Below are 18,148 nucleotides of genomic sequence, written 5' to 3'. Positions count from 1 at the left end.
CCAACTCCTTTTTAGCTAAAATTTACTATATTGTCTCTGTTCTGCTAATGGAGAGTCTAGATTGGGGAATAAGACTCGGTGAATTATGCACATTGCTTACTACCCTTCATATATTTGAGCTGCTCTACAAGGTTCACTTGTGGCTTCTACATAAGGAATGCATGTAGGGAATGTCCTACAATAAAAGCTTTAATTCCTCCCTGACAGTACCTACTGATGACCACAGTCACAAGGGTTGGAATGTTACGTATTTTGATATGTTTGATGCATGTTTTAGTCTTTTTCACATAGTCTTAGATTTTAAGGCCACTGAAGGATTTTGACAAAAGTTTGACCCAGCAGCATGGGCTAGATTGTTGTGGGCCAGGCTGGACTTGATGGCCTGGAGATCTGTTTTACAGTTTTTCTGTATTTGTGTGATGATTCCATTCCTGTGTGGACCACTAGTTACCATTCACACATGTTTCCTGGTATGCAGTTCCAACACTTAACGGTTGGTCTGGAATATACTTTTAAAAAGACATGTAATTTTCCCTGCATAATTTTTTAACTTTTGCCTAGAGTCCCAAAACCGTTTCAGAGTTGCATAAATTGTCTTGCCAATCCTCCAGTGATTGCTGGACCATGGCATGTTTCTGTATGCTTTATCGATCATGTGCTTATGGATTTTTTGAAGGCTGACCTTTAAAAGGATGTCTAATCTTGTGTAATAATTTAGCCAATAGAGATACTTCTAATTATATCTTTCTTCAAGCTGTTCCTGTTTGCAAGTGTTCAGTCCTATTTATTTGTAAGAATATTGTTGAAGTTTTTGTTTGTCTGAAGATAGCCTGTGCTTTTTTACAACAGACGTGGCATAAATTCCTTTTCACTGCAGTTTCCCTTTCTGTTCTGCCATAGCTGCACAGTGTAAATGTGGAGTCCATGTATGTTATACCGAAGTGTATGTGATGGGATCTTCTCTGCATACTGTGCAGGTCCATAATGTTAAAAGCCATGTTTAGATTTTTGCTGAGCTGAGTTTGAGCTCCTAATTTTTGTGCAAGGTGTATCCAGATCCTGATAATGAGTTCCTGAAATGAGTCAAAAGGCTTCTGGCTCATTGGCTAAACTGTTTGCACTCCTTCTGGAAAAAAAATAAAAATGTTTCTCTGACAGACTTTTCCAAGTGACAGCCACTTGTATCAAGTGAAGTGACCTGGACTGGTTGTGCCATGTCCCTGGGGAACAGCACATCCTTTTGCTGTGGGCATGTCACACTTGTGCCATTGTCAGACCAGGTGATTGTCCCCTTAACATGCAGGAAGGAAAGCAGTCATCTCTCAAATTGACTTAGGGATGAAGGCACCTTTAATACCTTCGATGTTTTCTGCCTGGTGGAGATTAAGGCAGGCAGAGGCAGGGGAAGTTGAATTTTCAGGTGTTATATAGCTGGGATGGGGCTGGCAAATGCTCTGCTCCCTCTGTAATCAGCACCAGAAGGAAATTACAAAGAAAACCTTGGAGTGTGCAGTGGAAGAACTGTCCTTGCCTTCCACAGGTTTTGTCCATGCAGTCTTTGAGTATTCAGATATTTTTGTAGGCCTACATCTTTCCACAGCCTGTGCTAAACACCCACACAAATCCTAGAAAGGGAATATTGCTAGGAGAGCTGACCACAAAGAATTTAAATGAGAGGAGAGGAAGGAAAGTGGCGAATGAAGAACTGTACCCACAGTGTTAAGTTTGACTTGTGCATTAGCAAATCAATGTCTTGAAAGTTTCAAAATTCTTCACACTGCTGTAAATATTTTATGCAGCCGGTAATGCAACAGCAACATCTTTTTTTTGATGCTCCAATTAATCTTGCTTTTTCCAAATTCACTCCTGTGTTTTGATTTTCTTTCTGTTCATGTCAAACAAGCCAGCAGACAGGTTTCAGCTTTGGTTTTCCACCTTCCCAACCTAAGATTTCAAGATGGATGAGTGGTTCTTTGCAGGGAGAAACATTAGCGGAAAAATGAACCTCCCAAACTTCCAGTTTTGCCCTGTGATGTCCAGAAATTTTCACATCTAATTTGTCAGAATTGATGGCCTCTGTGTGAACTTTGTAAGAGGGAGATTGTTTGGGTCTTTGGGGAGGCAGCTGTTTTGGTGAATTCCATTTTGGGTCTTCCTGTATGCTAATTATCCTTTCCAGTGGTAATATCCCCAGACTCAGATTACTCATGTATCCTCATTGGTGGTAGCAGTGACTCTATCTCTGTGAACCCATGCAGGATGAGGTTATTGGCAGTGATCTATTAAGGTACTCTTCATTCCACAGTCTGGGAATTGCCTTCTGACCACCATTTCCACTGAATTTCACCTGTCGTGGCCCTCCCTATTCCCTGTGTTTTGTCATTTCTTAATAAGACATCCATGTAGGCAGCAGGTCCTTCTGGTTTTCTTGTTCAACACAGAGAATTATCTTTATATTGGGGAAGTTTCTGTGAGTCCTGTGACTATAACTTTGTCTGATGTTATTTGGGTAATTTATTGGTGTGGTACACTTTGTGAAGTAGAACTATTGCAGAATCAGAAAATGCTACAGAGCCAAAAAACTGCTGTATCAGCCAGGAGCAAAAACTGGGTCTCTAAGAGTGGGATCCTTGGAAAGCAATGGTTCATGTCCTTTGCATGTGAACATCCCAACTTTGTTGGAACACTGTAAAGGGAAAGAGCATAGTGGAGAAATGCTGAGAGGATGGAGAAGCAACTGAGACCAGAGATGAAAACAAGATTTACAAAATATAAGATAGTGCATAGGATTTGAAAAGCTTACGGGATTTGACATGCAAAAATCTCTTGTTTCTGATGATGGCAAATACAAGAGTGTGCCAGAGAATATGAAATGTGAGAGGGAGAGGAGGAGATGGCTGCAACACTTTTGAGCCCATGGATTGAAAGGTTAAAGCTCTAAAGCTGCTAAGAAAAGTAAATTCTACCAGAAAGAGAAAAAAGGGAGTTGCCTGAGAACTGGATTTTCATCTGTAATGCAGAGAAATAACCTCTGAATTTATACGACTTCTTTGGAGGTTTTTTTTCCCCAAGATGATCTTAGCACACACCAACGTGGCTACACATGTATCACAGCTGAGCCCCAAAGTTTTAAGTTTTTCATGCCTCTCAGCCCAGTGACCTGGTGAGCCTTACAACTCTGGCCGTACAGCATAATCTGAGACCCAGCCAAGTTAACAGAGCAGTTGCAGCATTTGCTTTTGGGTGGTTCTATCAGCTGCACTAGCCTCTGTTTGGTGACTTACTAAATGGCTTTTTTTTCCAGCAAAAGCAGAGATTTGTGCTTAACATTCCTCCACTGGAGAGCAAACAAGAGAAAGACATATGTATGATGCAGCAAGCTGCACTTCCTCCTTTCATCTGACTTCAAGGCACACAATTTGAGGCAAACATTTTCAACCTGCAGTCCTGAAATTCAGCTCCTAAATCAAAAGTGGCTTCATGTAAAAAAAAAAAATAAATAAAAAAAGTAAAAATTACTGAGTACTTGCAGGTCCCCTTGAAGTCCATGGGATTCAACCTGCACAGCATTTCTGTGCATTGGATTGCCTTAATTTTAGCACTTAAATAAAGATTCTGGAGTCTGCCTTTATTCACTGAGGTTTGTAAAATATGGACCTGCAGATTCTTGTATTGACTTCGTGAGCTGTTGTCCCTGAATCACTTATTGGATATCGGCTATAATTATTTTACACTGTCCCCACATTTTTACTCCATATGATCAGGTTTTTATATTGACAGTGGTCATCAAAGCAGGGATGCAGCCAGTTGGAGTCAGCTGAAGCATTGTGAATCAGAGGAGAGTATTTAATGCTATCAGGCACTGAGTTCCTGCAGACACCATTATCAGTAAATAAATTAAGTGTTGACCTTTAAATCATAATCTTTAGGTTAGACACTTACTCACAACCAGCTTCTCTTGCAAAACCTGCATTTGGCTATCTTTGAACACAGTTCCCTGTCTCTGAGGAGGCCTAAACTCAGAAACTGATATCTTGAGTGTCTGCAGGAGGCTGGACAGTCTGTCATTATCATGTTACACTGAATAAATGGGTGTTCTCAGGCTTTCTCTTGTGGGCATGATACTTCTAGACATGCTGTTTTGTCACTACCATACCTTTTCTGGCTCCACTGGAGGTGCTTTTTACTTGTAGAGTGGAGGAGGGGGCGGTATTGAGGTCTGCTCCATTTGCACAGTACTTCTTCCGTATGTCCATTTTCAGTGTCCTGTTGAAAATCCTGCCTTCCCAAGGCTATGCTGTGAGTTGGCCCATGGTACTCTCCTTGGAGGGGTTTACTGGACTTCTGACAGGGAGAACAGAAAGAAAGTCAGTGCAATATCAGAGAGCAGTTTCATGGCTAGGGGTAAATAACCACGAATGCCGGCACGACCTACCATGCATTTGAAAGCACCTCACCCCAAATAAATATTTTAGGTAGAGATCTGTGGGGTTCTTGGTGCGCCGTTACTTTGAAAGGACCAAGTGAGACTTCACCTACACCTGTTAAGGTCACTGAGTTCGGACTCCACAGTGAGAAGGGCAGTTCCCAGTAAGGGTGGTCAGAGTAGCAGTTGGCTTAGTGATTGGCTTTTGGGAGTAGTCACTGTGATTTATAGAGGCATTTGCTGGTTCCTTGCTGCTGGTTCAGTGTTTGAAGAACATGGCTGTAGTGCTATGTGTCTCTCTGTTGCTCTTTTTCTTGGCTTCTGACCATGTTGCCAGCCATGCCTTTGGCATTCCCCTTTCTTTTGGCCTTTGCAACACCTACAGTTTCTGTAAAAATTTCCTTTTAACATCACTAGGTTGAGTGATATTCTGTGGATCTTGGTTTTACATGACTCCTGCAGGTTTGCATTTTTCCTTCTGCTCTTCTACACACACATGTATTCAAATATCAAGACCCAGAAGCTGAAATGCATCTGGCAGTATTTTCAAAATAGTTCAGAAATTCCCACTTACGTAGCTAAATGATTTGTTTGTTTTTCCAATCCTCTAGCTCCTGTTGGGTTACTCGGGTATTTTGATGAACTGCTTGTTAGGGATTATCTCCTAGCATTACCTGCAGTGTTTTATCATGTACGTAATCTGCACAGAGACTCACCATGCTTGCAGGAAATAACCAGATTTTGAAAAGTGTTCAGAATTCAAATGCTGCCTGAGAAAATAACAGGAGGATTAAAACCGACAGAAGCAACAGAGTTTTTTGTGGGGGTTTCTTGTTGTTTTTTATCATGTTGTTTATTGTGGGGTTTTTATTTATTTCTTTGGTTAGGGTTTTGGGGGCTTTAGGGTGAGGGCTTGTCTAAGCAGGAACAGTATACATTTTAAAGTATAGCTTATGTTTTATACCAACAACTTTAGAAAATCTGATCTGCTGATGGTAAACAGTCTCATGTACAAGGGGAGAAGGCTTTTGGAAATAATATAATTTGTCTTGCATTACTGCCCTGCCTTGAGCATTATGCGATAAAAAAAAAGGCAAGCCTGAAGCCAAGGCAATGGATGTTATTCTTGTGGCTTCTATTACCACTCACCAAGCTGTTGGTCACAATTTTGCACAGCAAACTCTGCACATGTGCCTACTGGCAAGCATGCCTAATACATTCCTGTGCTCAGACTCTCAAAAGGCTTTGTGCCTTCCTAGGAAAAGAAAAGACAGGGAAATAAAAACAACCACTCATGGAATTTCAGCTGCGAGTGTGTAGTTGTGTGATAATATTTTGCAGGTTTCCTGTTTAATTTGTTCAATGTGTTGAGCTTCCATGCAGATTAACTATACAATCAAACACTGAGAGTGAGGAGATTGCTGTGCTTTGCCAAACTCACAAGTCCAGAGAGAAGTTATCTACAGTCATACATTATCAGTGAGTCTTTTGCAGAGAGAATATGGAAATGCATGTTCCTTATCTGCAGTGATATTATGCAGGCCAGCAGACATAGGTTTCTGAAAAAAAATGCTAACAAAATGACAGCTATTCAAACCATCTTAATAAGGAAAGATCTAACACCTTGCTTGCTTTTGCCTGTTAAACCCTTCCAACTGTGTGGGGCTTTTGCTGACACAAGTGCTCCGCTGCTTTGTGTTCTCTTGCTGTTATCACCCTTGTTGCTTTCTTAGAAAGTCTGTCAAAGCAGGGGAGGTCTGTGGGTCACAGAGGGACCTCCTGACTGGAGAGTGGAAAAAGCCTGGATGCCTTTCTGTGTGCCTAATTGACTCTTAAATGTGAGGCCCTCACAACATTTTGGCGCAAGGAATATGGATAAAGTGGATCGCACCACACCTTTCATTCAAGCAGCGCCTCTTCCAGGGTGCTTCTTCCACACTTAGGTTATGCTTTTTCTCTTTAGGATCTGACTGTTTTCTTTGCTACCTGGCCCTTGTCATTCCGTGACGGATGGCACGTGTAAGGGCTCTGCTGCTGCCATACCAGAGCTGCTTGAAAAGGGCACTGCCCAGAAAGCGACCCATAGGAAACGCTGTGAGTCGCCCTTCCATCTTCATTTTGACTGAGCCACCCTGTCCAAGATGGTACCTCAGCCTCCCTCTGTGCGTAGGAGATGCAGGAGGTGTTTTCCTTGCCCTAGCTGCCCTGTTCCTGCCCACCAGGGCCAGCCTCACACAGCATGGTGGGCAGAAGCCTCGCCGGCGGCGGGAGTGGTGCTGCGTGACAGGCACGGCAAGAAGAAGTGGAAAGGAGCCAAGCTGGCAGGAGATGCCGTGGGGACAAAGGGGAAAGGGGTAGAGAGGGGAGAGGAGGCAGTTGTCGGGGGGAGTGATGTCTAGTTATCATTATAAGCATTTTTGCCTCCTCCAGAAGTGCTTTTACCCCGCAGACACCCCGCTGTCTTACCAGCACCATAGAATTGGCACAGGCTGTGATGAAAGTCAGCTACCACTTGAAACAGTGGAAGCTGTAGCTGATCTTGATCCAAGCGCACAATGCTGTAGTTTCATCAGCACAAGCTTTCTCATATGCCTGGCAGGTCCGATTAATTTTTGCAAAACTGCAACTGAAAGGAAACAAACATAGTGTAAATGAAAAAAAGAAGAAAAAAAAACAAAACAAAACAAAGAAACAATCTCTTTTCTGTCATGTCTGTGAACAGCTTTTACTGCTTTCCCTGGAGAGCCTGCATGCTTGGACAGCAAGTTACTGTGAATTAGTGAGGGTCACTGCCATTGATTAAATCCTCTTTTATGTTTCCTGGTAACTCCTGAATTATGGCAAGAGCTGAGCATATTAATTTAACACTTTTCTTTTTTTCATTGACATTTGTGATGGAGGAAAAAATCTGCAAGTCATTTTGAGCAGATAATATTGAATTAAAATAAAACTCAGGAACAAAATGGCATCTCTCTTTTATTCCCAGTTACACATTGCTACATTGAAAGAAAAATCAATAACTAGTTGAAGTCTTAAGCACAAAAATTTTCATTCTTGCAATCGTGGTTATTCTTTTAATTTATGCAAAATATGGAGTAGGGCTATAATAAGTGAAATATGGTAAGTTAAGGAATATTGCCTTTTTATTTCACACCTCTGCACACCTTTTTTTACACAGTGACAAAAGGCTATAACCTTAACTCTTTAATGACAGAATGAAACTATCAGCACAAGCCTCAGTAGTAAGGCTGTTAGTGCTAACTATTTTTGTTGGAAATTTTATTTCTTTTTTTTTAAAAAAAGGTAAAAAAGATTTTTATATTCAGGCAATATTTACCATGTTCTTATGTAAATGTATGTATATATACGCAGACACACACACTCATAAAAGTATGTTTATTTAAACATATTGGTTTCCGAATGGTGCGTGGGCACTTGTTTTTCCAAAAGCAAAAGTTGTTTTCATAGCGTTTTGGGAACACGCTGAAATTTCCAAAATTATCCTGGGGAGTGGGGGGAAATGGAAACCAACATATGAGAAGACATTCTGGGGGATATTTCTCTGTGATCATGAAATTCTGGGTCTTTACCTGATCCATCCCAGTGCCTCCCTGCCACATGTGCCTACCTCGTGTGTACAGTCTCCATGGATGCCATTCCCAGAGACATCTTCCTCTCAAACATTTTGCTGATGTGTAGCCTAAAACTTCTTGCCAGTGACTTACGCAGGGATGCATGGAAAAAGTATCACCTTCCTCTTAGTCAGAAGGTTTTTAATTATGGAGGGCTGCTCTGTCCCTATCCTGTCTTCTGCAGGTGTCATGTCAGGCATCACCTCATTTGGTCACTGGCTGCAGACCACATTTTGCCAGCCACAGCTGTTCATGCTGCTCTACTCTTGGCTCAGTTTCCAGGGTTTCCCTGGGCTTTCCTGGGATCAGGAAGGCTGCCTCACGTGTGGGACAGGCCATGCTGCTACATTCAGCAGTCAATCTGTTATCAGTCAGGTGCATATCGGTTGTTCATTTAAGCTTTTATAATTATGGTCATGATGGTGCTGCTTGCCTCTCGTATTATTGGAATAATAATTAAAACACACAAGGAAAAAGTACTAAAACATAATCAAGAATGTTACCATTTGTTAGAATGTTTTCTTGTACAGGACATGTTGGAGACCTGTTGGTTTCCCTGTGGGTACTCCTAGTCTGCATGTTATGGATGATCATTTGTCCATGCTGGCCGTTTGTTTCCTTGGACAATGTTACAGCTGTTCAAGAAACAAATGCCCTGCAGATGGAGGTACTACATGGTGACTCCTCGCGGGTTCAGTCGGGGCACAGCTGAGCCACTATGGACTTAGAGGCTATCAGCCATCAGCTGACCAGCTGGAGTTCCCCATAATTAGCCCTCCCTGGTTGTGTGGTAAAGGTGTTATCTTAAGCCTCAGGGGAAGTAAGGTTAAACAAGGTGTTTTACCTCAATACTGGAGCACAGCAGTGGCTGGGTTGCAGCTAACCCACGGGGTCAAATGAAGGGTAGCATGTCACAGAAGGATTGCATCTTCTTGTGAAGCCTGTCTCAAAGATCAGTACTGGTATGGAATATTAGAGGTCTTTAACTTAGAAAGCCTGAAATGGTTCGAGATTTACACAGACAAGAAATGTTTATTGCTACAACACAGTAGAAATTGAGATGCATCAGCTGGAGCCCTACAGCATCTTGGCTGAGCCTTTTCAGTGCAGTGTCCCCTTCTGGGTCCACGATACCCTTAATTGATATTGATTCTCTTGATGGGCTCCCATGCCCATTGTCTCTTGCCTCAGGAAAAGGATATGGCCAAGCTGAGGTTTGAGGTAGGTGTATAATGTGGGTTGTAATGTTTGGCCAGAGCAAAAGCCTTTCCCTCAGATAAGGGAAGCTGTTGAGCTTATATTTATGCTTTTAACTCCCTGTCATATCAGTTGCACCTGGAGCCTTTGCCATGTATGGCTTGTGCATGTAAGACCATGTAGGAGAACTCCAAAGAGCAAAACAGACTGTCATTAAATGTGCCCTTATGCTCTAAGGACGACACACGTAACATGCAATTGATCCTTATTTTTCAGAGGTTTGTATAGAAGCGTTGCTAGCCTGGTTGGGGTTTTGCTCTCTGTGACTTGCCTAGCTCAGCTTGAGTTAGGCATATTTTCTCTTCTCAGGATGGCCTAATCACGAGCACGTTCTTTTATTTCTTTAGCGGTGCCTCCCAAATTGAAGGAAATGAAAAACCAAGAGGCTGCTGTGGGTCAGAAGCTAGTGCTAAGGTGTGAAACCACTTCAGAGTACCCCGCACTCAGATTCAAATGGTTAAAGAATGGAAAGGAGATAACCAAAAAAAACAGACCGGAAAATATCAAGATCCCAAAAAAGCAAAAGTAAGTACGGAGTAATATCTCTCAGATGGGGCTGGGAGGGCTGGGGAGTGCTGTTCATGAGAACATAAGCATTTTGTTAATTGCAGCAACAAAAAGCTCAAAGCTCTGAGTTACAGAGGAAGAAAATGTAAGAAAACAGACACCAATGTTATTTTTCTTGAAAGTATGAACAAAGTGTTGGTATGGTAGAAATATTTCATAATTAATTCTCCCTTTTCAATTTTTTTTTTTCTGATAGCCAAAGGCTATGATTTTGACCAGTAAACATTGCAGACAGGTCATTTTTAAACTACTGATAAGAGCAGAGATACCTTACATTTGTTGTCTAAAATCAAAGAACACTTAAAACCATCAAAGGATTGTACATTTTGGAATAGTTCTGAGGTTTGCTTTGCAAGCAGTTTAGTCCTTTAGTCCTTAAGAAGGGCTGAATGCTATCTGCATTAGCTTTGAATGTCTTATGCAAGCATGCAGTAGTCCTTTACCAGAGACATTCCCGTGCATGCAGAACAAGGCACAGTTCAGCAGATGTCGGATGAGTAGCAAAGCCTGTAAATCTCATCCTCCTGTCTGGTGAAAATGTCCCCTACATGTGACTGATGACCAGTGCCAGAAGATGGAGTGGTGCCTAGTTTCTGCGGGGGAGAAACTACGCAGTGCACTGAGACAGGAGAAAGCTTTTGCTGTTTGGTCTCTATCCTGTTGTTTAGATTAAAAAGTCTGAATTGTGACCACTTGTCTATCAAAGGAAGCTATGAAAATCTGTTTGAGCACAGCCCATCAACTCTCACTCTTCTCAATAGGCTGCTGTCTGCTACACTGGGCCATGCTTTCCCTTCATGCAAGACACTGAGGATTTAGGGTGAGCTCTACAAGTGGTCTTTGCTTCCAAGGTGTCCAGTGACCCCATACTTTTTGTCAGGGCTCATCTCATTAGGCAAAACAGAAGCCATAATTAAAGAGACCTTTGCCTTTTTAGAGTTATCCAGGTTAAAATCCAGACATCCTGCCCTGCCTTACAGTTTCTTGTAGCCCAGCCTGGAGCACAAGGTGAAATATGGAAAGGGGCAGATCAGTTTCGTCACAGTCCCATGCCGTGGTCGCACAGACGTCAAGAAGGAACCTGTGATGCCTCCTTCCAGCATTTGTGAAATGGAGCTGTTCCAGGTGGCAGATAGCCTGGCAAATTGTCTGGACTCATTTGCAGAGCCATATGTCTCCATCAGAGTTGTATTTTCAGTCTGTTCTCTAAAGAAAACGTTCAGATCAGAGCCTACCCCTCAGCTTCCCCAGCAAGGCAGTGCTGCCTATGAGGGGCAATCAGTGTTTTCTCCTCTTACATTTTGGCTGATGCTGATTGACCAAACTCACTGGGGCCAGGGCTTCCCCTTCTGGGGCAGGACTTTGTCAGTTCAGCATTGAATCAGTAACTGTCTTCTTGAAGCTCACTTCTTTGTCTCTTTTTTTTGCCCCCAAAAAACCTTGAGGAGCTGTCTGAAGGGACACTTGCTGATAGCTAATAATTTGATATCGATGCATGTGGAACATGTGAGACTATTTTTCAATGCCAAAATAATGCTTAAAATTCCCCAAAATATATATAATGAAAAAAGAAGAATTTAAATTGTGCCTTTTTCTGGAAAATGAAGATCCCAAGTCCTGTTCACCCACCATAAGTGGACAGAGTGCAGGCTTTAACCTGTATTTCACGCTTCCGTGTGCTACCTCAGTCAGGAAGATTTCACTCATTGTTGGAATTTCTTTCTTCTATTTTCTGTTTTAGAAATGTTAGTGTGGAACCGAGAAGCACTTCCAGTTAGAGATGTGAAAGACACTAGACGCAGAGTACAAAAAAGGGAAAGACAAGGGTTATCTGATGACATCTGAAGGATTTTTCTTGCCTTCCTACTTTGAGATTTTAGTTTGGGGACACCTCAGTGCGTTTTTTTAGTAATGTCACATTTTGCAAGAATTCACCTTTCTCACTGTGTGATGGCAGAATAAAACCTGTTTATTGCTGGGGGAAAAAGAAATGTTTCTGAGGTCTGATAAATCGCCAGAGATGAAGCTAAATAGCTTTAGGGTTTTTAACAAACTGCAGATATATGGCAGTATGATGAAGTATCTATCTCAGAAACTGAAAGTTAAGACCTTAGCTTGGCACCTGGAGTGGGCAAGGAAAATGTAATATGACGGGTTGGTGTTTATTGGGTGCAATGGTCAGTGTGAATACTACTGGATCAAAGGATTTGCCAAAGCGGAGCAGACGCTGACTGTTTTCCTAGTGCTTTAAGAGTTTAGAAGACCCTGTGGCAATGCAGGCTTCCTCAAAGCTTAGCCTTCTGAAGACTTCTTTGCGTGTCAAACGAACTTGGGGAATCATTCCTAGGATTATTTCAGGGGGGTTGATTAAGAGGGTGCAGAGCCAACCAGGGCATGTGATGACCCCACCTGGAGTGCTGCATCCAGCTGCGGAGTCCTCATCACAAGGAAGATGTGGAACTGTAGGGATGAGTCCAGAGGAAGCCACAAAGCTGATCACAGGGCTGGAGCAGCACTCCTGCGTGGGGAGGCTGAGAGAGTTGGGGCTGTTTAGTCTGGAGATGAGAAGGCTCCAGGGAGACCTTACAGCAGCCTTCCAGTAGGTAAAGGGGGTTTACAAGAAGGCTGGAGAGGGACTTTTTACATAAGTGTGTAATGAGAGGACAAGGGGATATGTCATTACTCCGAAGGAAGATAGGTTTAAATGAGATATTATGAAGAAGTTTTTTACAGCGAGGGTGGTGAGGCACAGCCACAGGTTGCCCATAAAGGTTGTGGATGCCTCATATTTGGAAGTGTTCAAGATGAGGCTGAATGGGCTCTCTCAGTAACTCGGTCAAGTGGAAAGTGTCTCTGCCCATGGTAGGAGGGTTGCAACTATATGATCTTTAACCCTAACCATTCTGAGATTTTATGCTTCTATGACAGTACAGCAGGTGAATCACACTAAGTGGCTGTGCTCCTTCTCATTGCACTAGAAAGTCAAGGGAAACTGAGTAACTTTAAATTTTAATGAAGGGCGTTTGAAGCACTCACTTTTTACCTCAAATTCGTGAGAGTAAGAGCGTGGAGTCAGAGTTTCTGCTGCTGATTCCAGATGATTCAGGATGCCATGACTGACTGATTTGTGTGTCCAGAATCTAAGCTATTTGTGACAATGGAGACACACAAAAAAATCAGGCATCAGAGAAATGCTTTTCACCTGCTAGCTAACTGTTCCCATGCCTGTCCCCTTGTACAGACAGCATTTAATTTTCCTTGTCTGATTTCAAACGCAGGTGAGATCTGTACGTTGTTGGTTTGGGTTGTGTGCTGTACAGGGTCAGGTGCCCTTCATTATAGGAAGAGACTCCTTTATCAGGGTTGGGGGTTTTTTTTGCAGCAGAGGCAAGGTGTTTGTCACTTCATCTAGCTGATGGCTTTGGATGCAGCAGTGCACGAGGAAACTTCGTGTGCCCTGTACCTTGAGCTTCATCCAAGCTTAGCCTGGATATTTGCCTGCAGACAGGCAATTCTGGATGACAGATGGAGACTGGAAGCAAAATGAATTCAAGCAGTCAGATAAGGTGGGCTGGGGCTGCATTCTGCAGATGTATTTCTTTCCCTTTCATGTAAGAATACAAGCTCAGCAGTGTCATAGTGGCAATGAGCTAAAGATACAGCAGAAGCAAATCTTACAGGGAGAGGCATTTTTTTGGAGGAGCATGGTATAGTTTGAGAAAAGGACAAGCGTTTGAATACAAAATCCCTTATCAGGAGCTTTAAGTGAGTACTATTGGAGTATTGCTAGGGAACTACTTCATTTACAGCCATTGATGAGTCATCTTCTGCTCTGACTGTTTTGAATTCTGTCCTGATACATCTCAATGATATTTTTAAAGCTATAAATATTCATATTATTTCTCCCACTCTCAGAGACAAAACTCCTTGCAGAGTTTTTTCTAAAAACAAGAGTAAATTTGGCTTGTTAGAAATGGATTTGTAAGAAATCCGTTTGCTTCACCTATTTTAATATGATAATAAAATCATAAAAGGAAGACACAATTCCTTACCTTTTCCCATAAGTGTCACATAAAACAAAGCCAATTAAAATAAATGCGCAGGGCAAAGAGTCCCTTCACAAAGCCAAGCATGCCACAAAAATTTTTTGCCTCAATATTACTTAATATATGAAGAGAGACTGCAGTAGATATACAATGGGTGTCCAGATTAAAGTGATATAGCTGCAGCTCTGCTTCTTCCTTCTCATTGGGTTAAAGTGAGTTCTTCAAAAAACTAAGCCTGTTTACATTGCCTTCTGGAGCTTCCTGAGGCTACAGCTTGCTCTCCATCTAGACAAGTGTCTGCAGATATGGCTGAAACATAACCTGTGCAATACAGGGAATATCACATGTCCACGCGAGCTGTTAGGTGGTATAGAACACGGCAAGATATTCCTGGTGAGGCCCTTAACAGGCCCTTGCAAAGGTGGGTATGTGGATGGATGGCAAAAAGATTAAAGAGCAGGCCATTTTCACTGTTGCATAAGCACAGTTGTCAGTCAGGTGCAAAATTTCCACACAAAGATACAGTAGCATTCAACTTTCAGACGTTTCTGTCAGTGCCTCTACCACATTTTTCTCGTATATTCATGGTTGCCACCAGCTAAAGTCTGTTCTTGTATGCCACCTGAAATGCAGCCCAGTTGATTAATTCATGCTGGGAACTGTGCTCCTAACCATGAGAAGGGAGCCCGAATACTCAGCTATACATTTCTTCACCATTTCAGTAAACCTGAGTAAAATGCTAATCCTGCCTTGACTGCTCCTCCTTCTCGCAAGGCCAGTGGCCTCAAAAAGCAGTCCTCTTTCATGACATGAGGGGAAACTCTCGTGATGTGGGCTTCGAGCAGAGAGGCGTCCACCTAGCACACTGCTCTCATTCCAGAAGGGCCACAGTGCTGACTCCTCAGCAGTAAAACCTTCACATAGAGGCAGAGAAGCTTGAGCTGCCAATAAACAGATGTTTGGTAGCAGATGGGATAGTTTCCTGTGCTGGAGCGAGGGGTGTCTTGCAAGGACGGGCTGAAAAGGGACATTGAACATTTTGATTGCTCCAGAAGCTCCCTCTGCTACAACAGACTTGTTTGTGGTCTGAACTGAGCCCTGTTCAGCGATTCCCAGAAGGGGTAACCAGTTGTGATTTCTGTGTGGAGAGTTGGGAGACATGGCAATGCTGGAGCAAAGCAGCTCCCCAAACATAGTTTAGCTCAGCACTCATAGCTAGACATGATGGTAACTACAAGCTTTTAGAGTGAACAACCGATGCCTCCTGGGTATCAGTCCTTCAAGTCAGGGTAAGCCGATTTAGGAAAGCCAGTGCTCATGCACTCTGAGTGACTGTTCTGTAGATAAATGAGCAGGCTTTACTACAGACAGAAAATTCCCCAAAGCACTTCTTTCAAACAGTAACTGGGAACGGTAATAATGTGTGCATTTTCCCCAAGCTAGTAATTCTCTGCAGTTTAGATAATGGGATTATTGCCATCTTATGAGTTGGGGACCCTTTGAATGACACCAGAACATATTCTTACGAAATTAATGGGTAGGCAGGAGTTCTGCATTTTAAAATCTAATCTTAAGACCTTGGAGACTGATTAAATTACATCTCTGAGCCAGGAACAAAATGTAGCTTCATGCAAATTGTGTTCCTGCCCATGATTTTTTGTTAGCACTGGAGAATGACTTACTATTGGAGTTAGAGAGTGGTGTGTCCTAATCTCATGATTATTTAGTCAGATGTTAGGAACTACCATACTTACCCAGAACTCTATTGCTGGAAATGTGAACCTGTAGGAAAGGGTAATACTATTTTAGTATTACACCCATCTCTGTGGCATCTGAATAGCCAACAGTTTGACTGTGAGAGGATGATTGTTGGACAGTTGTTTCCCGGATTTCCTTTAAGAGGAAAGACTTCTGTCGTACAAAAAAGCATAAACAAGTATCTTTATTTAAGTCCATGAGTGTGCCTCTTTTCCAAGAAACCTTAAAGAGAGATGTTTTTTTATTCTCCTCTGTTCTTTCAAACCTGGATAGTGTTGATCTGTCAGTAAGAATGGAAGACAAGATTCTCTTTTGGGGGGGGCAGGAAAGTACATTAGTTGGTGCAGTGACTGTTACTCCAGTACAGGATGTTTATGTGTTTGGTTTTTTTTTTCTGATTTCACAGGAAATACTCTGAGCTTCACATTTACAGAGCCACATTGGCTGATGCTGGGGAATATGTATGCAGAGTGAGCAGCAAGCTAGGAAATGACAGTACTAAAGCCAGTGTTATCATCACAGACACCAATGGTAAGGCTTGACTTTTTACTTTACTATCACATTCAGGAAGACCACATATTAGAGCTGCCATCAGGACAAAAGGGTTTGGAGAAGGGGAAAGCTTTGCAAGTGAAGTGGAAGTGGAAGCACTGAAATCTATTAGGTGTACTAAGAAAAGTGATCGGACCTGACTTGTCTTCTGTGTAGTTGAGATGTTCGATTTTCCTTATGCAGACAAATGGAATGTCTCCTACTGATGTCTCAGGACAGATCAGCATTTTCTGTATAAGACCAAGTCTAAGACACAGTCTATATAGTCAAGATAAGAAGAAGATTAAGAAAAGGGAATATTATTTTAATTCCCATAATACACAGTGGGAGCATTTTGGGCACATGGGGAAGCTTTTATTTAACCTAAAACATGTCATAGTCTGAACTGCTAAACCAGCACTCCCCTCCTTAAGTAATAATTGAATGGCTCTGATTGCCACTGTTTTTACTTTCACATATGCTGATAGGTTTTTCTTTTGATTTATAAAATAATAAATACAAAGGCATGAATGTAACTGAAGGCATATTATTTAAAGGTCTGAATGTAATTCAAGTACTTTGATAAGATATTGTGATTTAAAATTATTTCTTGAGGAGCAGAGCTTGTCATGAGGCAGATAGCACTCAGACTTATCCAAAAAATTTATAGCTCTTATAGATTGCTGTTTTTACAGGGCCATTTCACTTATAGGAAGTTCCAATTGCTTCTGATGAAATTTTCTGAGTGTTCCATTCTACACAAATGTATTAGCAGTACTGTTTCTCCTTTGGAGAGGCATTGGAGGCAGTAGTTCAGCTGAAATCTTGTTTTCCAAGTGTGACTTTGACTAATTCAGCTCCAATAATTCAAACTCCAGCCGGCTGTGAAGTATCAAACATGCCCTCATTAGCAAACAAAGCTGAAGTTCCATGCATATCTTAGATGGGTTTAATGTTGTAGCAATGTAAATTTACCAGGCATGCTTTTCTGTTTCACATTGTGCTCTGAAATAGGAGACAGGCATTTAAATAAACAGAAAAACAAATGTAGATCTTTTCCAGTGGGATTTGTCTTTGGCTATCTGCAGTTTTGTAGTCACACAGCAATTGCTTTACTGCATTCACTTTGTGTATTTGCTATTCTGTTTCATCAACTAAAGAATCTCAAGTGCTAAGATTTCATACTAGCTGTATGGTATTATAATCATGAGCAGATGTCAGGAGACTGATATAAAAGATCAAGTGTTATTTACTGGAGTGTTATTAGGAGGAAAAATGGGTAGGTGTTTCTGTGTAGCTTTGTAGATGCTCTTGGTTTCCATGAATACAAATTTTGATTGCTCATTAGCTGCTTATATAGAAAGTTCCTATACTGTTTCCAAGATACTGGAGTTTCCAAAACTCAGCTGTAGGCACTGTGCCTGGGCAGTGATACAGATAAATGCAAAAAAAAATGCCTGACCGTCCTCTATTACTCTCTCAGACAAGGAATGGTGTCATGGCTGGGGAGTGCATGTGGGACCTCATTCCTGTGCTTCATGACATGGATTTTTCAACTTCCTTTTGGTCTGTGCTGAATGACCGCAAAACATTCCCACTACAGGGAGATAGGGGCTTGGCCTTAATTGAAAATGTTTGTGGGCAAGCCCTGTTATGTGCATTTATAACAGATATGTTAGAATCTGTCTAATTATGTTATGAAATGTAAGTTGTTTAGAATACAGGCATGCATGCAAACTCCCTTGAACACAGGGCAAACTTGAATCCAGTCTAAATGGGGCAGCTGGCTCTTGTCTGTAAAGATCTGAACTGGAAACTCAGTGATATCTGAACTGGAACATCTCAGTGATATTTGATAATCTACACTCAGGCATGGCAGCATTCACTGGTTGAATAAATCAATCGTGCATTTTTATTTGCTACACATATAT

General features: G+C 41.9%; 1 protein-coding gene across 3 annotated transcripts in view; it reads left to right on the top strand.

The window, feature by feature from the left end:
- The window catches only part of LOC113981308 (pro-neuregulin-1, membrane-bound isoform-like), a 307,634-nt gene that overhangs the window by 280,321 nt on the left and 9,165 nt on the right, over positions 1-18,148 (top strand). For all 3 annotated transcript variants that reach the window (XM_027708630.1, XM_027708629.1, XM_027708631.1), the window contains 2 exons: positions 9,663-9,840; positions 16,093-16,217. In XM_027708630.1, the coding sequence (XP_027564431.1) occupies positions 9,663-9,840; positions 16,093-16,217 (303 nt within the window). The remainder of the gene's footprint in view (positions 1-9,662; positions 9,841-16,092; positions 16,218-18,148) is intronic.

The sequence above is a fragment of the Neopelma chrysocephalum genome, unplaced genomic scaffold (assembly GCF_003984885.1).
Source record: "Neopelma chrysocephalum unplaced genomic scaffold, ASM398488v2 Primary Assembly neopelma1_96431, whole genome shotgun sequence".
NCBI classification, from domain to species: domain Eukaryota; kingdom Metazoa; phylum Chordata; class Aves; order Passeriformes; family Pipridae; genus Neopelma; species Neopelma chrysocephalum.
Note: the sequence above shows the minus strand (reverse complement) of the source record. Positions and strands in the feature narration are given on the sequence as shown.